A 26,632-nucleotide genomic window follows, 5' to 3' on the forward strand; every position below is an offset into this window, starting at 1 on the left:
TGTTAAACAGAGGTGTGCAAACGCAGGGATAAGTAAGAGATTTCAGGCCCTATTTTAAAACTCTCCTTTTGTTCAAACAACATCTTTTTTCTGAAAGCTTTTTTAACTTTCGAAATTTTGCTGACTATTAATGGTTTGTACAAAAATAATGACGGGTGGCCTTATTCTACAGTCCTTTTTTACAAAAGCTCCCATTGATTTAATGGAAGGTTTTTTGGAATCATGACTGAAAAGTTAGGTCCTGAATTATTTTAATTATTTTGGCCACGAAGGAGGTTACTGCTACTTGTACATGTATTTATTTATTTTTTTACAGACACTCTAGCAAGCAGGTGGAGGAGTCTCTTCTGTTTGTGGGAAGGTGGGAGGGTAGGTTTATAGGAATGAGCATAGAGTTGGGAATCTGAATCCTGATCTGCCACCCACTTGCTATGTGATCTTGGGTCAGTCACTTCATGGATAAGACTTAGGGTCAGATTGTGAACCACTTTTTCACATTATCTAGGTCCATTGACTTCACTGGAACTATTCATGTGAGTAGCTGCTACCCAATGTGAGCAGGGGTCGGGCCCAATCCACAGCCCATTGAAGTCAATGGCAAGATTCCCATTAACTGCAATAGGTTTTGGATCTCACAGAGGAGTAGTGAGTACAAATGAGTTGCTATGTGTTTGAACATGAGAAATGCTCTATGCGCACTACATATGTTATTGTGTAATATCATTTCAGTAATTCATGGGGAGCAGCTATGCCTGTTATATGCATATGCAATAGCCACATTGATGTGCATCTGGAACCTGCCTTGTGTCAATTTGAAACAAAAACGGTGGTTCACAGAATGTACTTCTGCCGAACAAAAATATGCAGGCACAAACGGGATCGGATTTGTATAGTTAAATGTTAAATACCATGCTCTACTCTGGGTCAACGGAGATGAAGTACATTTATGTTGCTAAAGTGGAAAGAGAATATTCTGTCGGGCACTGTTTTCATTTTAAAATTGCAGATTTGAAAGGAAAGGAGGACTTGTGGCACCTTAGAGACTAACCAATTTATTTGAGCATAAGCTTTCGTGAGCTACAGCTCACTTCATCGGATGCATTCAGTGGAAAATATAGTGAGGAGATTTATATACACACAGAACATGAAAAAATGGGTGTTTATCATGATAGACACCAAGAGTACGTCTAGACTGCAAAAAAGAAACCAATGCAGCGAGTCTCAGTGCTCAGGTCAACTGATTTGGGTTCACAGGGCTTGAGCTATGGGGCTAAAAATAGCAGCCTAGATGTTACTGCACAGACTGGGGCTCAGGCTCTGAGAACCCTCCCAGATAGCCAGGTTACAGAGCCTATGCTCCAGCCCGAGCAGGAACATCTGCATTGCGATTTTTAGCCCCGCAGTGCAAACACCGTGAGCCCAAGTCAGTTAATCCAAACTCTGAGACTTGCTGCCTTGGGGATTTTTTGGCAGTGTAGACATATCCTCAGAGCCTGATTCTCCATTCCCTCACCTCAGTTACACAAGCCCTAAAGATTGAAAATCACTCCCCTTAAACATGCTGGGCCTAATCTGTATGCCTAACTCCATCCAAATGCAGATACTTAAGATCTTGATGTCAATGGTACTGTTTGCACGAGGAAGGATTATTGGTAAAGTTTATAGGGTCAGGCCCATTATTCAGGCAAACTTTGAATCTATTTTTTGAAGTCCAGTACCAGAAACAAAATGTGCTGAATCATGGCTTTTATTTTCGGTTGGTTTAATTCAGATCTTCACTTTTTTGTGCGTCGAGGGGAATGTTCTCTAAGATTCGTTTTTTACCATTTATTTTATTCCTATCAGATACCCTGAGTTACTGATAAAAGGTGTAGAGAATACCGATCACAGCTATCTCATTGTGACTTTGTGCTCCCCTGGTCTGTTCGGTAAATCCACCTGCTGTCTCTTTACTTATACTTAGATTGCAAGCTCTTTGATGCAGAGACCATCATTTTGCTATGAGTTTTGTACAGCACCTAGCACAGTGCGGATAAGGCCTCTAGGTGCTGCTGCAACATACATTATAAACAATAAAAATAACCTTTATAGTGGTTGGGTTTAAAGATCACATACAGATTTTTGTTCTCAGCATTAAAGAATATTTTACAATTTCCCCCCCACTTGTTAATTAAAGGGAGAGCTTTTCCATATGATACTCATGAGAACACCATTTTTTAACTCCCTTCCATGTGATTTGAGCATTTAGGAGTTTCATGGGTTTGTGATGTTGACTTAATGTCACAATTTAAGCATTTAATTTTCTTTGTTGCATAAGAGTATTAGTACTTAAAAGATTTATACTCCCAGCAGTTATTACTTTCCTGTTGTATTCTGATGACATGGGATATTTTTTGCTGTTCAGGGAATAGCTGATTCAGTGACCATATGATTAACTAGATAAATGCCTTTGGGTGGCTTTGGCCAGCTTGACCCTCTCCGGGGCGGTGGGGAGCCAGACCACCTTGCTACTTCTGTCAGGAGCGTCGGGGATCTAGCCTGGCTGCGGAGCCAACAGTCAGTAGCTCAGGCCCTCAAGCTGGGGCTGAGCAAACAGTTCACTAGCAAACCCAGGCTCCTGGCTCCAAGCGGCCTGGGAGAGGGGCAAACGGCCACCCGCGAGTTGGGTGGCAGGGGGGATGCAGACCCACCCACTCCACTGCGTCCCAGCCCAGGGCCCTAGAAGCGGCAGAAGACCCGCTGCTGTGTCAGTGGGGATCCTGTCCTGCGCCTTGACCTCCGAGGGGCGGGGGCAGGGTTCGCTGGCTCCACGCACTTTGGTGTCCGGAGAGGCTCGTCCCTCTCCAGGGCAGCGGGGAGCCAGCCCACCCTGCTACAATGCCATGATTTGTTTTTAGCTATAATGAAGCTTTGCAAAAAGCAATAAACGGAATCCTTCAAAGATGTAAATCAGCGATCATTATGCTTAAAAAATTATCACGGGCAGGGCTGGTAGTACTGCCTGTTATTAAGGTTGCCTGACACATCCCATTATAAGACTCCTTTCCATTGCTTATAACTTTGCCAAACTTTAATTGTTAGGGCTGAAATTTTCCATGCCAAGTGTCTGTCTCAAGTTGGTTTCTTTCTTTCTTTCTCTCTTTCTTTCTCTCTTTCTTTCTTTCTTTCTTTCTTTCTTTCTTTCTTTTCAGCCAAAACAGTTCAGCTGTTTCCAAGGATGAGACTAGGAGAATAACACATTGGTTTTCCCACAGTAAAAATTCTTTTTTTTAACAGCTCTCGCACTCCCATGCTCTGGAGGAGGGACTTGAAATTTGGGAGGGACTGGCCTCGGTGTCTGGGATGTGTCTGCTCAAATTTGGCCTAAGTATAAGCCCATATGAGGCATGGTGGCTGAGTGCTCCAGGTGCTTGGCTACAATCCCAAAAGTCAGGGGTCAGAGTCTTGCTTGATCTCACACAGAAAGGCTGCCTTCAGTCCACCGAGATGCAAATGGGTACCTGATTCACTGGGTTAGGGAAGACTGAAGGCTGGTGGTGGGGAAGAGAGAAACTTGGACTGAGAATGAGGTGGGGGGATATTGGGACTAGCTGAGCAAGTAGACTGGGAGCCAGGGGGAGTGGGACTAGTAAGCGAAGAGACTTAGACAGGGAGCTGGGAGGGCAAAGAGACTAGGACTTAGAACCAGTGGGGCAGAAGGAAGAGGTGAAGGGGGAAGGGAGACAGATGGGATGAGTAGCCAGGGTGCGTGGGGAGAACTGAGGCAGGCTGGGCAAAGAGGTGGAGACAAGGGGCTCGGGAGGCAGCGACACTAAGATTGGATGAGGGTCTCGGGAAGGTAGATCAGGGCTAGGAACCAGAGTGAGCAGAGAATGTGGTTGGGTGGGGGAAGGGAAAGAAGAGGAGGTCAGTGTGGAGAAGAGAGACAGATCGGATGAGGAGCCAGGAGGTAGGGGAAGCTGGGCGTGGCTGGGCGAGGAGCTGGGGGAAACTGGAAATGTCTGGGCAATACGGCTGGGAGTGGGGTGGGAGACTGAAACTGGAAAGGGAATTGGCAGGGGGACACTAGCTCTTCATGGGTAAGGAGACTGGGACTGTGATGAGAAGCCTGAGAAGTTGAGACTGGGATTGCATAGGCCAGGAGAATGGGACTGGGACAAGCAGCCAGGAGTGGGGAAGAGACAAGACTGGGACAGGGGAAATTTGGAGGGGACAGGGCAGCAAGGGTCAAATTTTGGAGGAATGGACAGAGGAGTCTATGCCCACTAGAGAACACTCCCCTCCAGAGCCTAGATTCCTGAATCTCACCATTCCTCTGCTGTCTGCGAACGTCTATGAAATCCCCCTCTCGTGCTGGTCCATATAGAGGATGGCAACCTATTACTGCTATCAGTTACTCTGTTAACTCAAGTGGACAGATTTGTGTGGTGGATCTAAAGGTTCCAGCCCTCCTGATGACCCATGTGGGTGTCAATATGATGCCACATAATGGAATTTCTGGGCACGGTTCAGTTTGCTTTTTTAAAAACCTAGGAAATTGCACACACAAAAACCTGTCTATTATGCCATCCCCAAAGTAGGTCCTTACTGTGCACAGACTGAATCAGGGGCCCTGTGGGAAAAATAGTATGTGACCATGTAATTAAAGATTGTATCCTAATGGACACACACAAGGAGATGAAATTAAGGTTGCATAGAGATAATTCTGCCATTTCCTAACTTTTGAGTGCTTGACTTTGCAACCTTAATAATGTTCTTTTAATGTGTGTGTGTGTGTGTGTGTGTGTGTAATAGAATTATATGTTCACCACAAACATAATCTTTTTAAAGGGACATATTAATTTAAATTAAATATTCTTTTAATTACTACTGTATTTATTACATGCCTCTATATGATGTCTATCACCACTGTTTCTGGGAGTCCTTTACAACATTTTGGCCAAACTGCCCAAATTTAGGGCCTATTCCAAAGTGACTAGAGATTTTGGGTGCTTCAATATTTTAGGTGTTTCATCTGAGTCACCTTAAAGTCCTGATTTGCAGAAAGCGTTGAGCACTCACTTGAGCATACCACAGTATCAGACCTTCTTATTCGACAAAGAACAGGGAACTTTCTTGTTGAGCAAAAGGCAGATGATGCTCATTCTTCAAGAGTTGGTGTGCCCTGGGACATTCCAGACCTTTTATTTAGCTACCCTGAACGAAGTGATGTGTTTTGAGTCTCCTGAGAAAGGTGCCAGTTTCACACTGGATCCCAGAACATTTTTGATTTTCTAGATAGTAGCCAGCACCTTGAATTTCTCCTGGGATAGGCCCAATCCTGCTGCCACTGAAGCTGTGAAGAGTTTTGCCATATATGTGAATGGCACCATGATCAGGCCCTCTGTGCAGAGTACAGGTTTTCTAGGTTTTCAAGGGTCTGACCCGCTTGGAAAATAGGCAGCCCCATTCTGCACCAGCTGAAGTCTCCCAAATGGCCCTGGTTGCCAAAATGAAGATGAATGTATTATCAAGGCATCATCATGATCATCACTAGAAGTGACAGACATGTAGATCACTGTAGCCAGGTCCCTGTCTGACTTGGTTGGACACAATCTCTTAGGCAGCTGAAGATGAAGAATGGATTCTTAACTACAGCTGCCACCTCAGGGTTGATCCAAAGCCCATTGGAATCAATGGAAACACTTCCATCACCTTGAGTGGACTTTGGATCAGGCTCTGGATGTCAATAGCAGATTATAATGATATCATGTAGCCTCCTTTCCCCTTCCATGCAATCATGTTCATACCACTCCTCACAACTATGAAGCTGGTGCCCCTCCATATATCACTGTTCAGAGGGGTATTTCTGCTAAAGAGACAAAGAAACATGGGTTTGTATGAACTGATGGACCTAGATGCCCTCCTCATAAGGCCTAGCCCTGCTGTTCTTATTCCCAGTGATATCAATATTACTTGGAGAAAACACATCCCATTGAGATGAGGTCAGTGGGAGTTTTGCCTGAATAAAGGCTACAGGATTGGGCCACTGACCTTTGCAGAGAGATTTTTTTAACATGGAAAATTCGTTGCAGGAGGCCTGACTCTCTTCTCAGAGTGGGTGACGTTCACCCAATGCAGAGGCCACCATTAGGCATATGCACCAGTTAAGCCCCCCTTTACTGGGGGCTTCATAGTGGGATTTAACTTATGCAGAAGCCTTGTGCTGTCCCTCTGCTCAGGGTGAATACACCCATTGGCTTTAAACCAATCACTCCACTAGCCTCCGTGAGGCGAGAGCACGATCTAGCCTCAAGTTCAGTGTGTATGTCTCTGGAAAGTGCTGATCACAGTAATTCTCTTCAGGTTCTTGCCCTTACAAAAGAACCAAACCCCTTTCCATAGCCTCTGCTAAAAGCCCTGAAAACTATGAGATCAATGATCATTTCCAGCTCACATGTTTGGAATCTTGCTTGGTGCTGATCAGGTTTTCATTTACCCACTCTCCTCACCCTTTTTTCCCCAAATGAGCCTGATTCTGATCTTACTTAACACCAGTGTACATCGGGAATCACTCCACCAAAGTAAGTATAGTTACACTGGTGAGTAACTGATGTAGGTAAGGAGAGAATCAGGCCCCCTATTTTGATGAGCTCTGTGGGGTGCCTAAGTAGTGTGACTGCTCTTAGAGTACTTTCCAAGATCCCCAGTTCTGCAAGGTACAGGGGCGTGGGTATAATTTTAAGTATGTAAGCAGTCTCATTGACCTCAAAGGAGCCCAAGTCTGAAGTACAAAAAACCTGAGCAGGAAATATGGCACAAAGACAGAATAATAGATCTCAAACAAATCTTACAAAAACATATTAAGAGGTAGGGCTAGGATGTAAACATCCTAGGAAGAAAATCATGAACAGTGGCTCAAAATACATGAAAATTTTCTCTTTTCACTGAAGAGTACATTAATGAAATGAAGCCAAGCTGGAATATTTTTAAATGACCTAGCTTTAGTGCCTGTGGGGAAGCTTATGAGAGACCATGCACAGCCATAATTACAAGGTATGGAAATTGGGGAGAACATAAATGATCAGTTTGGTGGAAAATGTATTCACAGCCTATAATTTCTTCTGTATCTCACTTTTTCTTCTTTGTTTCAGTGGGCATCCGGGTGGTAGGGTAGGCCAGGGAAATCAGTTATGAATAGTCTGCCCAGCGGTTGGAAAGTAATTTGAACGTTAGGGAGAAGGGTTCTCAGCAGTCTTGTTTTTGCTGTGAATGGCATCTGAAGAGAATTAACATTGGCGAGAATGAAATGCGGTTCTTCTTTTCACCAGCTGCACGCAGGCATGGACACTGCCTTTGGCTGTGGAGCAAAACTGAGCTCGAGTCTGTCTTCCAGTTCTTGGTCTTCCACTCTGTACTTCTACGTACACATGTCCATTGTGAACATAACTCTCTCTTGCTAGCAGAGATGGGCATGAATGGAAATGCCAGGTCTGAATGCCCTTGCACATTGGGGTGTTTGAAATCCAGATTCAGATTCTGTGCCATGAGCATACCCCTGTGTAGGAGCAGAACTAACTCTTACACTGGTGAAATCTGCAGAACCACAGGTCTTCCCCACCTCTCTCTTGGTCTTCTCCTGTCTTCCCTTCTACCCCTACTCCTGCTAAAAAAACTCAAAACACATACACATACCCCCCCTCCCCTAATATGGATGGTGCCCCCTCAGTGCCCAGCTCCTTGCTATTACAACTGCCATTCAGGCCCTCTGTGTCTATGGAGGGGGCTTAGGTTTTACCTCATAAAGTGCAGGTCTCAAAATGTACTGAGAGAACCAGCAGTTGTAAAAGTACTTTAGGCATTTTCCCCCCATGAAGCTTTCCAGAGATGAACCACTTCCTCAGATGTTCAGACAAGTGGAATTCAAACTCAGCAGAAGCAGCTGGCAAATGTCTGCCCTGATCTACATAGGATGCAGTGCTACAGAAGTCAAGGGAGGTGCCCTGAGTGGAGCTGCCATGAGTGTAAATCAGAGCAGAATTTGGCCCAATACCCTTTTCTGGAATAATATTTATTGCAGAACCTAGAGAATCCAATCAGCCAAGTTTTCATTCGGAAACCTGTTGTGCCATCGGCCGTGCCCTCTCTGTGTGTTATCCCGGAATTCCTGCTTCTGATGAAGCCAGGACTTGTGGGACTCCGACGTCCAACAGCAGGGACAGGGAGCAGTGTAATTCAGTGGAAGCTCATTGGGCTGCGATTAGCTTAACATAATGCAATAAAACCCTTTCCAGCCACACAAACGCAGGGGGCCATTGTCAGAAAAAAATTAACTTTTTCAGTACACTTCATTTGGATTGTTTTTGTTAAGGAGAGTGCTGAAGGAATCTCTCCTCCATACTGTACGAAATATTTACTCCTCCATGCATTCCAAGATACCATGGTAATTTAGTGTCAGAAGAATAAGAGGAAACCCAGCAGTTTCAGTCCAGTGGGGGTACCGTAAAGGTTATGAAAAAGTATGCTGCCAAATCTGTGCAGCAGGAAGCTGGCACATCAGACGAATGGTGCTGTTCTCTCGTTCACATCCAGTTTGGCCGGCGGCTAATGTCAGCATCGCACCAGATCTCAGGTAACCAATCACATATTGCTGTGACATAATTTTAGCTATCAGGGAGAAACCAGACATGGAGAGAAGATTAGCAGAGAGGAGTCTTCCAAAATTGAGGCTGCTGATATTGGAGGCTCTTAAATGCTCGCATGATGTTGTACATAATTGAAAAGCTGTAGAAGGAGTTTCTGAAGATGAATCTTAACTTCCTACTTTTTCTTTTCTGCCTTATTGGTACTTACTTCTCAGGGAATTTTCTCTTTGATTCCTGAATGGTAACTCCCTTACGCTCCTTTGGCAATTCGAGCCCTAATATTCATATTGTACATTTGTATTTATTATGTGTTTCGTTTTGTGTTCATTTCTATTTTTCATGCTACAGAATCTCATAATCTTGGGGGATTTTTGATGACGGTGTGGTCTTTGATGATGTGGGGTCTTTGCCGTCAGAGTTCAAGCAGCACAGGGATACAAATTCTCCTTAACAGGGTGTGACTGGAGTCCCAGGGGGAGCCAGTTGAAGTCACTCAATTATGGTGAACTGTAAAGAATGGTTTCAGAGTAACAGCCATGTTAGTCTGTATTCGCAAAAAGAAAAGGAGTACTTGTGGCACCTTAGAGACTAACCAATTTATCTGACGCATCCGATGAAGTGAGCTGTAGCTCATGAAAGCTCATGCTCAAATAAATTGGTTAGTCTCTAAGGTGCTACAAGTATTCCTTTTCTTTTTGTAAAGAATGGGGCAGACAATCCCCAAAGCTGGTGGATATTCCAATACTTAGATTTACCATGCCAGCACAAAACAGCTTCTTTATTACCTCACTGGTTACTCAGAAGTCAACAACACAGTTCCCTTAAAGTAACCCAGCCTCAGGCCTCCACCTAGACACCCAAGTCAGATATGATGAGGATTAATGAAAATCTTCTTCATCATATAAAAAAGTTCTACAATCCCAAAAGATCGGACACATTACCTCCCAGGTTAAGGAATATTTTGGATGTTACCCAAATACACGCTTACAGCCAATTCTTAACAACTAAACTAAAATGTATTAAAAAAGAAAAGAGAGAGAGTATTGATTAAAAGATCAATATACATACAGACATGTGTGATCCTGGGGTGTGATCCTGTTTCTGTTGCAGAGCATGATGCCAATTGACCTCAGTGGGAGCAGGAGCAGGCTAAGAGAGCGCACTGCAGATGAAAGCTTTAATCTTCTTCTGTGTGAAACAATTGAAGTATGTGACAAATATATCAGTCTACTTTAGGAGAGACAGACACTCACAGAGAACCAGTGAAATTCAGCCTTGTGCAGAGAGCCAGCAGAAGGCATGCACACCACTTAAATCCCATTTCAACCCTCAGCATAGGACATAAGTGGTGCATAGGCCTTATGCTATCCCTCTGTACCAGGGTGAATTTTACCCAGTGAGAAGATAATTACAGTGATTGTTTCTTTACATCTCTGCTAGCAAGGCCCTCAGGCAGTGGGATCCCTAGTTTCAGTCTAACTCATGAGGATGTGTCAGGCTAGAGGAGACGCTTTTGCCGCTTGCTTTCAGGTGGTCTCTCAACTTTATCACCTTGGGTTGGCTTTATTTAACCTAGATTTCATAAGTGCCTCTGCCAACACACCCGCCCAGCACTGCCTAGTCCTCAACCTGAATCAGCGTTTCCAGAGCTAATTCTTCCTGCCGGTCATTGCTAAGAGGCCCTGCTGATTCTTTACTGAGGACGGGGTGTGGTCAGAAAATGCTAAAATGGCTTTGTGTTTTTCCTAGCACTATCTGGCTTAAAGTTCTCCAGGAGCCAGACCCAGACTCCTCATCTGACACACATTCCTCTAACTGATGTGACACCTGTCTTATATATCAGAGGTGTTTAAAAAAAAAAGTGTGTTGAAATAAAACACAAAAACATAAAACTCCTAAGACAGTTGGCTTTCATGTTTCAGGAAACATCTATTTAGTTTGATCTGCTGAAAAGAAGTGGGGGGGATACAGAAATCATTTCACTAACCACAGACATTCATGAAGCTAGACATGACAAATGATAGCAGGAGTTTCTGAAGCTATAGAGGTGCTTACTAGTATCAGTCCTCTCACCGTGGCACCCATTGACACAGATCTTTTTTCAGTCAGTCCAGAGGGCACTCCCTGTCCTGATGTTCTGGATTAGCCTAATATCTATATAGAGGAAGAAAAGTCCATGCAACAAGCTTTTCATGCTGACAGCTTCTCCTTTGCTGCGAAATACGGCCCAGTGGAAAATAACATTAGCCAGGTGTCAGGCTGTCTAGAGTGGCTCACGACTGTGAGTGCCAACCTCAGGGCAGATTGTCAAGAAACAGGGCACGAACCCCAAACTGGTTGTGAGTTCTATACTTAAATTTTATCAGCCACGTAACAAGTGTGGACTGCTCGAGCACTTTAGCAGCCTTAACATGGAATCACAGACAGTGACCTTGGGTACTCCGGTCTATCTTGCCACCCAGGCAAGCCTGCCTTTGTGATCGGTGGTCCCTTACACCAAAAATCACGTCAATATTCAGATTACTCCCAATCCCAAAGGACCAGTCACTTACCCCAGGTCAAGTGCACCCTAGATCTCTCACCAGAGACAACGCTTATAGCCAATCCTATAATAAACCAATTAAAGGTTTATTATCTAGGAAAAAGAAACAAGAAGGTTATTTACAAGGTTGAAGCAGGTAAACATACACACACAAATGAGATACAGTCTTAGGTTCCAAAAGATGATAGTAGCTGCTATAATATGCAAACTTTGTACATCCTTTAGGGCTAATCTAAGCTAAACAGCTGGGGACCCCTTGCTTATGCTTAGAAATCTTTGCCCTCAGAGTTCAAGCAGCACAGGGATACAAATTCTCCTTAACAGGGTGTGACTGGAGTCCCAGGGGAGCCAGTTGAAGTCACTCAATTATGGTGAACTGTAAAGAATTGGGCAGACAATCCCCAAAGCTGGTGGATATTCCAGTACTTAGATTTACCACACCAGCATAAAACAGCTTCTTTATTACCTCACTGGTTACTCAGAAGTCAACAACACAGTTCCCTTAAAGTAACCCAGCCTCAGGCCTCCACCTAGACACCCAAGTCAGATATGATGAGGATTAATGAAAATCTTCTTCATCATATAAAAAAGTTCTACAATCCCAAAAGATCGGACACATTACCTTCCAGGTTAAGGAATATTTTGGATGTTACCCAAATACACGCTTACAGCCAATTCTTAACAACTAAACTAAAATGTATTAAAAAAGAAAAGAGAGAGAGTATTGATTAAAAGATCAATATACATACAGACATGCATAGTGCTTCAGATTCATAGCGGAGATGGTGAGCTTTGTAGTTGCAAAGAGTTCTTTTAGAATTTAATCCATAGGTTATAGTCCAATGTCCAATATCATATTCAGGGTGTTCCAGCTTAACCAAGATCTCAATCTTGTGACTCAAACTTCCCCTGATGAAGCTTAAACAGATCTGAGATGACAGGATCAGCACCCAAGGGTCCTTTATACAATGTTCTAGCATCCACTTGACCATACAGTCCTGGGTAAACAATAGGCAATCAGGGCGACTTTGAACTAGGTATATTTCTTAAGCATCACCAGTAATTATTCACACAGATTAACATAAAGCAATTGCCTGTTTTTCCACCATTTGCAGATGATTTGCTATACATTTCAAAGAGAGATGAATACAGTGACATCCTATGTTTACAGTTCATTTAAATGTTAAGATGTTCTTTTGATCTCTGAAGTAACAGAATACAGCATAGACAGGGACTGTTTGATTACATTGCTGACCACGACTAATATATATGTAAATACACAAAAGCACAAACATTATCTTCCCATATGTCTTTAAGGGTTGAATTTGAGTCATTCATCCTACAGGATGCTTAATCCTTTCTGGTCATGCATCACACAGGGATTTCCCCCAGCAATCAAACTGATGAGATGAGCGTTTGGTGCATGTCTCCTCTCCATGGGTGTGGGAGGAACAATCAGCAAAGTGTTTTGTCCACTGATGTTGCACAGTGGCTTGTCTGATGTCTGTAAACCTTCTTTTATGAGGAAGAGATGACACCTCTTGTGATAAACTAGTATTTCACACTTGCTGATGCTTCTCCCCTGACGGTGGGGGTTCACAGTCTTAGCAAACATTTTTATAGTTACAGAGCAAGCATTTAAACATTATCTTATAACATGAGATACAGATGTTATAAGTAGGATTAATATGTGCAGCCTCCTACAAGTATCCCATAAAGTCTAAACACTAAAGACATTCTTATAACTCTAATATCTATTTTAATAAGAGTAACACATAGGTGAGGCAGGTTGGTTTCCAGCTACGCATTTGTCAGTGTTTAGTGAGGTCCAATTGCCTTGGCATGAGCTGGCACCTGGTCTGACAGCATGACACCGGGGGAGGAAAATAAATAGCATAAATGTTGTACTCAGGTACAGGAGCATGGACAAAAGACCTGATTCAACGGTACACTCCAGTTTAGCTATCTACTAAGGTATTGTACTGACATGGCCACCATGATTATAGTAATTGAGAGCCTCACAAGCATTAATCCTGGCAACATACCTGTAGGGCAAGGAAGTATTATTGTCCCTAGTTTATAGATGGGGAACTGAGGCAGAGGGAGATTAAGTGATTTGCCCAAGGTCACAAAGGAAGGCCGTGGCAAAGCTGGGAATTGAATCCAGATTACATATGTCCCAGTGTAGTGTCTTAGCCACAAGACTGCCTTCCTCCCACTGGACAGTTAAGCTGGGTTTGCGTCTGCTTTGTGTTACCAGATCGACAGTAAGCAGCTAGAGGGTACCAATGAATCTGTCTCTTAATCTATCTACCTATCAGCTAAATATCAGTCAGTCAACTTAGCTTTTCCTATTCTGCCTGTCAACTACGTTATAGACATGACTGTGATGAATGCTGTGTTGAAGAGTGATCTAGAAATGCCTATCAGCAAGCCTTACAAAAATATAACGCTTGTATGGAAACACATTGTAAATTCCAAGTACATTAGTTTCAGAGTAGCAGCCGCGTTAGTCTGTATCCACAAAAAGAAAAGGAGGACTTGTGGTATCCGATGAAGCGAGCTGTAGCTCACGAAAGCTTATGCTCAAATAAATTTGTTAGTCTCTAAGATGCCACAAGTACATTAGTATTATAAACCAGATCCTGAGGTCCTTATTTTACTCAGGCATAGTTGAATAAAAATCATGCAATATTTGAGTAAAGACCTTAGGATGTGGCCCCCAAGGAATTACATTGGGCCACACCAGGCATTCAATTTTTAAGCAGAAATCCCTCACTGGGGATGCTCACTTGGTTTATATTGGCATTGAAGTCAATGGAGCGACACTGATTTATCCCAGCTGAGGATCTAGCCCATAGAGAAAAACATAACAAAGAATATGACACTACTCCACCACTGAGACTCTAACACGGGACCCTAAGCACCATTTGGATGCAAGGATGAAATGCAGACATTTGGTGGTTAGATGGGAGAACCATGGGGTGAGCTAGTTTATGTGCTTGCAGTTTCATGGTCTGATCTAGCATGAGTCAGGAAGGAGCACTGTCAAACACACGCTTTTCCCCATCTCCACATTGCCCAAAGGGACATGATTTTGTGTGATACACCAACGAGCTATGCCACTGTGGCAGCTTGACCCAAGTAGGAAGGAGCTTCCTCAGATAACCAGATCCCAGATCAGGTAGGGCTTTATATATTAAATCGGCGCCTGATTCTCTCCTTGGAAACATAGTGGCATCCCTTGCCGCTCTGTGGAGCATTCGTGTAATACGCTCCCTGCGTGATGGTGTGTTGCTCAGCCTATGGTCAGCTGCATTCTGTGTAAGCTTCTCAGCCTTGTTCCCAGTGCGTGGCCCCAAGTAGAGCCCACTGCAGTCGCCACCTGGTGAGGCGACTGGTGTGGATGAGGCTCCCAGGGGTCATTTGGAAGGAAAAGTGGCATTGTCTCACCCAGGTGCAGATGGAAACTTTTTTGGCTACAGCTGTAATTTAATGTTCCAAAAGCAGCCCTGGATATAGTAAAACTCCTTGATTACGAACCTGAGTCACAGGTGGCAGAAGTGCTCCTGCAGCCTCAGGTGTGCTTCCTGCCTGTTCTTCGAGTGGTCCCCCCCGCCCCCTCCACCGACATCGTCTTTCTCTTCCCTGCAGGAAGTCAGCCATCTTGTCCTCATTCGTGATTTCACAGACTCTGGGTTTTCTGTTGCACTGCACCAGCCAGACCTTCTGTGGTGGGTGCTACCTATCTTATCTCATCTGTCTCTCTGTTTGAGGCTGTCATTCACTATGATATCTAAGACCTGTGTGTGACAAGATTGCTTGTCATTGTCTTACTCTTAGGGCTTTGTTTCAGGCGTACCGGGGTACGTACGGCTTGTGTGATCAGGTGTGCGCTGCAGAGGCTGCAGTGCTGTACCTGAGTCGTTTTGGCTGGAGGCATAACGACTGTGAAGGACAGTCAGGCATAATGTCGCCAGCGAAGCGAGCGGGGAACATGTTCCGAAATTGCATTTGCTACACTTTTTAAAAGGCGCAATGAGGACTCCGGGCACCGACAGAGGCCTGTGGAGCCATGGGCACTCTCCAGAAATGTCGGCTCACGTCCCCTTTGGGGAGCTGAGCACTAGCAGCACTAGTCCCCCTTCCCCGTGTGCTCAGGGCTCACAAAGAGGAGCACAGGGCTGGTTGGTGCAGATGTGAACTTCTGGTGGGATGGAGCCTCCCCCCCGGACACCCACAGTTTTGCCCTGCATTGTTTACTGGAAAAACAGAAGCACAATTACCAAAGCAAAATTATTGGTGTCCCAATAAGCTCCTCCTTTTGCCAGGTGAAGATGCTGCTGTAGTCGGGGGATCTGAATGGAGCAGCTGTGGTCCAGTGGGCTGAGGGTAGGGCTAGGTATTTGGAGATCTGGATTCTAGTCCTGGCTCTGTTGCTGTCTCACATAGAGACAAATGATGGCCACTTGAGTGTGTGAGGGGAAAGGTACAGGGATCCCTTTTCCCCCAGGGATGTGGCTGACAGTGATGGGGAGCACAAAGGAGCAGTGCCAGTGGCCCCAGAGGGGTGTGTTGTCCATATGGCGGGGCAGCACTGGTTACACTTTACACAGGTGTAGCAAATCTCATTGGCTGTCATTCTCCTCCCAGTGACCTGGAAACTGTGACAAAGGCAAAAAGCTCCCAGAACCAGGTGGTGCACCCCTCTTCCCTGTCACAGCTTAATCTGGTGAGAGGTGTAAGTGAGCCCTCAGCCCCCCGTGGCTCAGTTTTCCCATCCGTAAAATGGCAATAAATATCACTGGTTATCTTCGTAGGCAATCTGAGGGCTCTTTAGGAGTAAGTGCTAAGCAGGAGACCAGAGTCCAACTCCTGACTCCATGCTCCCTGGGCTGGCTGGATCTGGTATGGTTGTCCAGGAGGCACAGTCCTCTGTCCCAGGTCTCTCTCTGCATGGACCCCCTCTGGCAACTTAAGAGAGGTGCTGGCAACCTCCCAGGAGCATCCACTCCAGTCTTCCTTGGCCAGGAGGTTAGTAGCTATATAAATTGGAGACAAACTGGGATCCTTAGGCCTAACAGGGAGAACTCCCAGAATATAACTCTCACCGATTATATTTCATTTTACCAGCAACCAGCTTGGAAGGAGGTGAAAAGAGCAATAGATTTATTTTAACATTGAGGCTGCTTTCCATAGTTGGCTGTATCCATTTGGCCAACGTTTAAACCTAACTGCCCACACCAGCAGTAGCAGTCACAGCCGTCTTGGGTCCTCTAACCTGCAGACTGAAAGAACATGTGTACAGCATAGTAAGTTACCTCCAATTCCTTTTAGGTTAGAATTTTAAATAAGAAGATCGATTTTAGCGATATTCAGTCCAGATGTGGTTCCAAGGATAACATCAAACATTCTGCAGGGGGAGGAAATGTAAGTAGTGATGCTACCTCAGAAGGCGTCCTGACTGTGATGCCCCACCTTGCACAGCCAGACCTCTGTCTCCCCTCCTTCCAAGCACTATTTTCCTTCTTGCTTATGTTTCACGTGTTAGCTTGGTCTGGTAGTCTTTCAAGCCTGTGTGTTCAGTGGTGGGCTTCTGATCCTTCCCCACAGACCGCAGCAAATGGTTAGGGCTTCGCCAGGAAATGGATTAGGAAGAAGAGGATGAGGTGCGCCTTTACAGCCACAGGCTTAGTCCTGCAAGGAGCCGAGTGCCCCGAGGGTGCTAAGTGGCTACAGCATCCACTGAACCCCAAAATAGAAGCCCAATGAGAGCTGAGGTTGCTCAGTTCTTACATGATCTGGCCCAAGGTGACTAATTTCAAGGAAGTGACAAACACGCTTTTCACTTATTACATTTTTCTTAACCTGCAACGTTCTCTCTCCCTCTATCCCCGGAGAAAAGGCCAGACTGCCTAGATGCACACTGCTGCAATGTGGCTTCATTCAAATTTGCTCACAATTCCACAGAAGGCAGTCATTCAAGCTCCTGGAAGGGGAAGCTTGTCCTGGCTGTACAGCAGATCTGTATATTTGCCTTCTTTAGGTCACCCCAGATAAAGTAACAGAAAGACTGAAAGCGTAGCCCATCTGTCATTCAAGGTAGGGTGTGCGCATGGTCCCAGAGTCTTTCTCTCTCTCTCTGACGACTATATAAAATTAACAGAGTTAGATGACAGATAAAAAGACAGATAAAAGAAATACAAAATCAGGAAAAACAGGGTTTAGGCAGAAGGTCTGATTAGCCACTGTGTTACTCCCATTTTATGCCAGTGTAACCCCATTATGGATTTAATCTGATGTAAAACTGGAGTAACTCAGTCGTGAATCACACTCAGTGTTTACACTGTACTTATGGGGACAAAGGGACATAGGAAGAGATTTGAATCTGAAAGTCAGGATAAGCCATGTGAGAGGGATGATATTAAAAGCCCAGATTCCCAGGAAATAAGCATTAAAGAAAGGAACAAAGAAAGCAGACTAGAACAACAGGATGCATCATGCTACACGCAGCGCTTAGCGGCACTGCCTTTCACCACAAGAGGAAAGCTCAGAAGCATCTTCGAAAATAACCCTTGTTTATCTTCTTGAGTCACATCTTCGTTTTACTAATGAAAAGACTTAACACACCACTGTCAGGTTCCTTGGTGGAATGGAAGCTTGCTGTATTAATCCAGATGTTTCTCACCTTTCTGGCATGATCTGTCCTCCGCTAACTATTTCTTCTTTTTCAGTGTTTTTCGAAGCTAGTGCTCTTCCTCTTTGCCCTCCTAAAATCTGTTTTGTGCACTTTCAACAGATACAAATTGTAACTAAGAAAATAGATCTGAGCCATGTCACTTCCAAATGTGGCTCCCTGAAGAACATCCGTCACAGACCAGGTAATGTAGGAATTATTTGGACTAATATGGAATATTAGGGGGCAAATCCTGCTTGTCTATCTCATGTGAATAGACCCACTGCAGCAGCTTACTACTCATGCAAGTAATGTGAACAGGATAAGTGGAGGTTCTCTAATGTACCTACTTCTTAGGGGCTGGATCCTGCAAGATGCTAAGCACTCTGGCCTAATCTAGCAAAACCCTCACATGCTTAAAATTCAGCATGTGTTTAAATGTGTTGCTGGTTCAAGGCTAGAGTGTTCAGTAATGCATGCTCAAACCCACAGCTCAAGATGCTAATTGGTAGGTACCAGAAGAAATGATAAAGATACCGCTTGCAGTCCATCATGAGCTGATTATTAAGTGACAGCATTCTGGAACATTAAGAGCTCTATTCCAAATTCAGATTCGCATATACATAATCCCAGAAAGAGTATTTGATGAGCCAACATCCTCCCTACAAAACTTTTCTCCTCTAGAAAGCACATTACCCAAATCTAATAAACACACATCTAATGTGCCTGTGCTCATGGTGCATGATTCGACCCCCAAATGGGAAGTTTTTACCCTTACATAAGTGGGGACTAAATTCAGGAATATAAGTAGACCTCTGCTGAGGTCAGCGGAATTGCAGTTGCTTACACCAGATCTGAATTTGGACCTAGCTATTTACATACTCCTGTCAGAAACGAGAATATGAAATATTTCAGATGCTCAGTATTCTGGATTATATAGTGTACACAAGCTTCAAATATACAGTCAATAAAGAACTAAATGATCATATATATATGTGTGTGTGTGATTTCACATATATAAGCTAACAAATTTATTCAGATGCAAATTACATGTGATCCTCAGGACTTTGAGTCCATATAGCAATGATTTAGTTGGGGATTGGTCCTGCTTTGAGCAGGGGGTTGGACTAGATGACCTCCTGAGGTCCCTTCCAACCCTGATATTCTATGATTCTATGAATGTGTTACAGGCCTCCACATGTTGGGTTTGTTCATCTACGAAAGAAAGATTGTGGTTACTAATCTTCACTTAAAAAATAATCCAAGTACAGATCACCAGAAGTTACGAATGGAAATAATATTCTTTGTTTTATTTAATTGAGACATTTTCATATAAAGAGAGATTGAAAACGTTTGGGACTGCTTAGTTTAGAGATAAGATTAATAAGAGGGGACATGATAGAGATATACAAACTAATGATACAGATGCACCTATTTACCTGTTCTCATAATACAAATACAAGGGGAATGCTCCATTTAAACTGAAAGATAACAATTCTCTGTACACAGTTCAAATTTAATCTGTGGAACCTACTGCCACAAGATACCATTGACCCAAGTGGGAGTTGCAGGTTCTCCACTGAGCCTCACTTTAGCAAAGTACTTAAACACACAGAATCATAGAATTGGAAGGGACCTTGAGAGGTCATCTAGTCCAGTCCCCTGCACTCATGGCAGGACTAAATATTATCTATAGCATCCCTGACAGGTGTTTGTCTAACCTGCTCTTAAAAATCCCCATTGATGGAGATTCCACAACCTCCCTAGGCAATTTATTCCAGTGCTTAACTACCCTGACAGTTAGGAAGTTTTTCCTAATGTCCAACCTCAACGCCCTTACTTTAGTTTTAGCCCATTACTTCTTGTCCTATCCTCAGAGAGAACAATTTTTCTCCCTCCTCCTTGTAACAACCCTTTATGTACTTGAAAACTGTTATCATGTCCCCACTCAGTCTTTTCTTCTCCAGACTAAACAAACGCAATTTTTTCAATCTTCCCTCATTGGTGATGTTTTCTAGACCTTTAATAACTTTTGTGGCTCTTCTCTGGACTTTCTCCAGTTTGTCCACATTTTTCCTGAAATGTAGGATCCAGAACTGGACACAATACTCCAGCTGAGCCGTAATCAGTCCGGAATAGAGAGAAGAATTACTTCTCATGTCTTGCTTCCAACACTCCTACTAATGATCATCCCAGAATGATGTTCGCATTTTTTGCAACAGTGTTACACTGTTGACTCATATTTAGCTTGTGATCCACTGTGACCTCCAGATCCCTTTCTGCAGTATGCCTTCCTAGGCAGTCGTTTCCCATTTTGTTTGTGTGCAATTGATTTTTCCTTCCTAAGTGGAGTACTTTGCATTTTTCCTTATTGCATTGCATCCTGTTTACTTCAGATCATTTCTCCAGTTTGTCCAGATCATTTTGAATTTTAATCCTATCTTCCAAAGCACTTGCAATTCCTCCCATTTTGGTATCGTCCATAAACTTTATAAGTGTACTCTCTATGCCATTATCTAAATCATTGATGAAGATATTGAGTCCATCCCTATTCAGCAAAGTACTTGAGCAAGTGTTTAAATCCCATGGAAGTTAATGGGATTTAAGCATATGCTTAAGCACATATAGCAGAACCTCAGAGTACCAGACATCTCGGGAGTGGAGGTTGCCCGTAACTCTGAAATGTTCATAACTCTGAACAAAGTGCAGTTTGGGCTCCAGTTCCAGCAGCTGACACTCCAAACCAGGTTCAAGCAGCAGCTAAACTCCCTCCTCGGTGCCAGCAGCTTCCTTGCAGGCAGTTTCTTTCCCTGGATCAGACTGTAACCTTGTCCCCCTTCCAGCCAGGAGGATAGGGTGAAAATAGCTTGTCCCTCTCCCGGCCAGAGGAGGGGGGCTTAAAACAGTGCCCTCCCCTCCCGGCTGGGTGTGTGTGAAAACAGCACACACACACCCCCAACTGAGGGAGAGGTGAAAGCAGCGCAGACCCCAGCCTTGATTCTCCTCTGCTGGTGCCTTGGGCTGGCAGCCCCAGCATCTTCACTACTAGATGTAAGTGGCTACTCCACGCATGGGGTTGGGGTGGGGACAGGCAGCCTGGATGTGCCTACCTTTAAGATGCAGTACAGGCACAGTGCAGTATTTGCTTTTGTTTGTTTGTTTTGTTTTGTTTGTTTCCGCTGCTGCCTGATTGGTTACTTCCAGTTTCACATGGTGTTCGCTTGACCGGTCAGTCCATAACTCTGGTGTTCGTATCTTTGAGGTTCTACTGTATTGAAATAGAGGGCACAGTGCTCTTCGCCTCTCTAAATCTGGTCCTTTATGAATTATTAGATCACATTTGACAGAGAAGTAATAAATGTCTGTGCCCGGACAGAACTGGGAGGGGCAGAAAAATATGTCTCCCTGGGTAATCCATGAAAAAGTCCCACGTGAAAATTACTTAGCCTGATTAAATTTGTCCAAAACGAAACCACTCATAGAGCTGTAGAACCTCAAAACAAAAATCCTCTACTGGACTAAGTCAATATTGTGCTTGTCCATATCTCTTTGCGTCATTATTACTGCTACTGTAGCAACAGATTGTTTCCCAGAAAAATAAGACACTAATAGCTACTGCTCTCCGTTGACTTGCCTGGTTGGTCCTCAAGCTACATTTTCAGGAAACAAAACAAAGTGTATTTGAAATTTAGGACTATTTCATTTTCTTAATGGTATTTTATTTTGCTTGAATAGGTGGGGGACGTGTGAAAATTGAGAGTGTGAAACTGGATTTCAAAGAAAAAGCTCACGCTAAAGTTGGTTCTCTGGAAAATGCCCACCATACACCTGGAGGTGGCAATATCAAGGTAAGAAATCAGCCTGATGAACTGAGCTTCTCTCTTTGAGAATGCACTTCAGCCCAATGTCAGCAGTGACCTGAATCGTGGTGTAAATTACACAGCAGGTATACATGGGTCAGAAAAATGAGTGTCACTTATATACAGGGCTACAGAGGTGAGAGCAGGAAAAGTGACTAACAGGAGAATATAAGATGGAACAGGTTACTTTTCTGTGGTTGATCCTCTCAACCTGGAGCCAGTGACTCCCAGTCTGCTCCTCCTGATGCCCAATGCTTTTCCCTTTCCCCAGCTAAACTTCTGTTTTGCCTCCAGACCGCTCTCTACCTTTGCTGCTATTCTAAATCCACACTGGGTTTTTATGTATATTCCCTTCCCTTCAGTCGTGCTCACTGGCCTTTTGTGTATGCTTCCTGTGAACATTTGAACAACATTCAAACAGTGCAAATATTAGAATCACATACACACGTGCATGTTCACTTTGCACAAGCAAATACTTACACTGGCATTGCTTGTGTGATCATCCAGTCAGAGAACTGAAACAATATCACGACTGTTGTAACCAACCACAGCAAACCAGTGCAACTCAAATAGGGTGAAATTCACGTCTGTGCAGAGGGCCAGCTCAATGCCTATGCACCACCTAAGTCCCACTTTAAACCTTGGGATGAGGCTCTGCACAAGGGTGGATTTTGAATGCTCACAGAGATACCCTCATGTTCAATCCTTACAAGGCTTTTTAAAAAAGAAAAGACATTTCAGACCAATAAAATGTAGAATAATATATTAATTCGATAAAGACATGATATGTTCATGGATATTCAGAAATAGAGGCAAAAGATGGGATTTTTCAGTCCTGCTTAAGGGAGTTAGGTACCCAACTCCCACTGAAAGTCAATGTACATTAGGTGCCTAATCCCCTTAGGCATCTTTGGAATCCCAGCCTAGATTGAATTATTCACTCGGCTGTCGCCTTGGTGGGAATCATTGGCAGGCTTATAGGACAGGACCCCTCTGCTAGAGGACGTGCTCCAGCAGTGGTGGCCCAGGCAAAGTGGTGAGTGACTCCTGAGTCCAGTGCTGTGAGGCTGTTGATCACATTTCTGGCAGGGGCTGAGCTCTCTCAACTCCCACTGACTTCAAGAACTGAAGGTGCTCAGCATCATACGGCAACAGGTCCTTTGTGGGAAGGAGAGAGTTGGCCGCACACCGAAAAGGTGGGATGGTGTATGAATAGGAAAGGGTGTCACCACAGAAGACCAGAGTTTCAGATCAAATCAGCAATAGAAGATCATTACTTAAAAGCAAAGGTTTAAATGCATTTTGCCTTTCTTGAACAGATTGACAGCCAGAAGCTAAACTTCAGAGAGCATGCTAAAGCCCGTGTAGATCACGGGGCTGAGATCATTACGCAGTCACCAGGCAGGTCCAGCGTGCCTTCACCACGCAGACTCAGCAATGTCTCATCCTCTGGAAGCATCAACCTGCTGGAATCCCCTCAGCTTGCTACCCTTGCTGAAGATGTCACGGCCGCCCTTGCTAAGCAGGGCTTATGAATTTGCTCCATTTAGCAGTGTATGAAGTAATAATATTTAGACATGAGCTCTTGGCAGGAATGGGCTCAGAGCAGGTGTTACATTCATTCTTTACCATGTCTAAAATTAAGTCACATCCCAAGACTGTAGCAACCATACAATAAAAAACCCCAAAATCATTAAATAGATGCAGAAATTGGCCTGATCTCCATTTACAGCAGGAAGACACTGGGTTTACATGGGTATGCAATTGCAGTGTATGACATTGGATGATTATTGTTGCTCTGCTCTGTCTTGCATGGAGTACTGTACTATGATAAAATGCATTTTTACCTTTCCATGTGCCTGAGGGCCATCCACCTCTTTCTGACTATCCCAAGTTGCTCATTTCACGGTTCTGTTGATGGGTGGGAGGAAAAAAAAGTCACCCACTGTAACTTATTACAGGTTAAATTAAACTGAAGAGCCTAGTTACCGGATGGGAATGGCATATAAAGGAAATCAAGTTTAATTTAAAAAAAGTGTTATTTTGTATAAATGGGTAGAAGGAGAAAGACTGGATTAAGTTATTAACATTTTGGGGCCTGGATAATTATGTCAGTGTATAGCTGATTCCAATAAATTATTTAACTGATAACTAAAAATAGTAGTTGAAAAACATTTGAATTGTGCTTGAGGAAGTGGCATTTTTAAAACAAAAACACTATTGAAAGGAAGCACTTCCATTTCAATGGGCTTGTGTCTGATTAGAATGTCGGTTAAGCGGCTAGATTTGTGTACACACTACCGGTTTCACATCCTTTCCATCTGTTTGATACAGTATTATAGATATATATATTTCTCTGTGGCCATTTGTGATACGCCCTCATATACTTGAATATTATACTTCTTTATTCACAGTATCTGTGTCTCTTGCACCCTTTGGTGTTGCAATTTTAGGTATGTAAAAGTAGATGTTAGCAGGGTTTTTTTTTCCCTATTCAGAAAAAAATACATAAAAAGACAAAAACGTTTAGCATGAAACTGCTTTCTGTAACAACTAAAAGCCGTGACCCTGTTTTAGTGTCAGATGCAAGTCTCTTCTGTGATGCTAGAAAAATTATTCCTTTTCCCCACCCTCCTTTTTTCACCAAGACTGATTTTGTGAGTTCCAGATGTTTAGAAAAAGGGTTTCCAAAGAGGTGGGTTTGGATTCTGGATTTTTTTAAATCAAAAACAGTTTGGTTTTAGCTTTTTTTTTAAACTTCTATAGTAACAATGAATGTTGGATTTATTTTATTGAATTTTTTTCTTTTGCTAAAGTTGAAAAAAGTATTTGGGTGTCATTCCATACCTTCAGTAGTGTCTTATGTGTACACTCGGGCACTCTGGTAGTATAGCAGTAAACACTGTAGAGATGCCAATAAATTATAATTAATAAATTAAATAGATAAATAAAATGAACTCCCTAGCCTGGATCACCAAGGTGACTGAATAGATAAATAGGGCATCTTTAAATCTCAACAAAGAAGCAGCAAGTGTATGTTGATTATAAAAAGTATAAGAAAAGTGTGCATAAACTTGCAGAGAGATACATAAACATCAGATCTAATGGAGTTACTTGTGAGAACTCCAACACAATATTATGGACACTAAGAAAACACTGCTGAAGGTAATAGGGTGGTATTACTCATCAGTGGATAACAAATCTGCTGATGTTATGTAAAGTAGACATTATAAAATGACAAATTTACACACTTGCAGATTGTTGGCTCTCTTCCTTTTGAAATCTCTAGCTAATCTTTACACTGTCAACTGAGCTAGACATGAATTGTGTATTAAGTCAACCTTGTGTATTGGAAGCTTTTGAGTACTCTGTTCTTTTTACTATGTGCGTGTGTGTGTGTGTGTTGGGGGTTGATCTGAAAAGAACAGAGAGAAGTTTGTGTCTGTGCAGAGGATTCTTACAATTAATAGCAAAGGATTCCACAGAATTAAATTCACAGTATTAAACTTCACAAATACTAAAGAGTAAATCTTCAATGTGATGAATGGAGATTTTGGCCAAGCAGTTGTTCCCCGTGGCATTAAGATGAATTATATGGCTCAAACTCCATGCACCTTACTGAAGATGAACTCCTAAATAGCCCCACACATCAACTCTGCAAAAAGCTTTTTCACACTATAAAGCACCTAATGCTGTTTGTAAGTCAGTTATTTTATACAAAACACAGGGAGTTTAGCAAACATGTTAAGTGCATCAAGAGGATTCTGATTTCTGCCTTGTAATTGCAGTACTGTTGCTTAGAATAACCAATGGGAATTTACATGGAAATAATGTTTGGTGTGGTCCATAAACATTGCCATTGTTTAAAAAAACAAAAGGAAGAAGAAGAACAATATTTTTGATCATGTTGCTCTCCATCAATTAATGCAAATTAGCCTTGCAGTGTTTTTATTATGCCTTTTGCCAATGTTAGGAAGAGCCTAAGGTACTGCTGAACCTCAGCTTCACTGAAGTTGAACACAGCTGGTCAGAACAGTATTTAAACTGTGACTCAAGTACTTTTTATCCTGCTTTAAAAAAAAAACCATTCTGTAGATGGTGATGTTTAGTTATTGCACATACACATCCAAAGTCAAACTGACGTAACACACCAAGTCATTTACTTCATGCTTTGAAATGAGCTTTCTTGTCTTCATTCAAGCAAAGTCCTTGTAATCAATAATTGTCCTTCCATAGAAAGAGTTCTAGAGCTTTTGTGAGGAGCTAGATGAAGATAAAAGAAACCAAGAGTTTATATTAAATAAAATGCAAGTTACATTACGCAACTCTAGCTAGTCACTGAAAAAGCTCATAAGAACCTTCTCAAGAAGAGTGTCAGTTTAAAAACTTTGCAAGCACTTGGTGGCCATGTTCCAGTTTTCTGGAACCCACGTCTTTAACAGTTCTATTCTATTGGCAGGTTTAGCCAGTCAGTGACATCTAAGAGCCAACTTCTCTCTAATTGTAACAGTGAATAAATAGAAAATTTAAATTAATCCAAATCAGATAGTCATGGGAGAATCAAAATTGAGAATGTTTGTTGAGTGGGAGGACAATGGAAAAGGCACTCTGGATGTCTCCACATCAGCAAAATATCTGTTTCTATGTAATCCTAGGCAGGAAGAAATCCAGTAAAAATTGAGCAGATCTTGGTCCAGCAACAATGAAGGAGAAACTAATAATGATGAGGATACTCCTGTGACCACTAGACAACACATATTTTCACTGTATAGCAGTAAATGGTATTAGCCAGCTAACACTATGTTAATGTACAGTAGCAACATTTCTTCCCTCATTATGACTGCTTGCAAATATATATAAACTGGCCTATCTACACAACCCAAAGGGAGTTGAAAGGCGGTCTATGTGGACTACTGTATATGAGAAAAGT

The 26,632-nt window shown here is 43.0% G+C and overlaps 1 protein-coding gene across 36 annotated transcripts in view; it reads left to right on the plus strand.

Moving 5' to 3' along the window:
* MAP2 (microtubule associated protein 2) overlaps positions 1–25,663 on the plus strand; it is a 340,979-nt gene extending 315,316 nt beyond the window's left edge. For 23 of the 36 annotated variants that reach the window (XM_074968034.1, XM_074968045.1, XM_074968047.1 and 20 more), the window contains 4 exons: positions 16,504–16,596; positions 17,966–18,047; positions 21,578–21,690; positions 23,022–25,663. In XM_074968034.1, coding sequence (XP_074824135.1) covers positions 16,504–16,596; positions 17,966–18,047; positions 21,578–21,690; positions 23,022–23,237 — 504 coding nt within the window. In that variant the 3' untranslated portion in view covers positions 23,238–25,663. The remainder of the gene's footprint in view (positions 1–16,503; positions 16,597–17,965; positions 18,048–21,577; positions 21,691–23,021) is intronic. The other 13 variants (XM_074968048.1, XM_074968049.1, XM_074968050.1 and 10 more) reach the window with 1 other exon arrangement.
* Positions 25,664–26,632: the final 969 nt, after the last annotated feature.

This window comes from Natator depressus, chromosome 11, assembly GCF_965152275.1.
Source record: "Natator depressus isolate rNatDep1 chromosome 11, rNatDep2.hap1, whole genome shotgun sequence".
Lineage (NCBI taxonomy): Eukaryota > Metazoa > Chordata > Testudines > Cheloniidae > Natator > Natator depressus.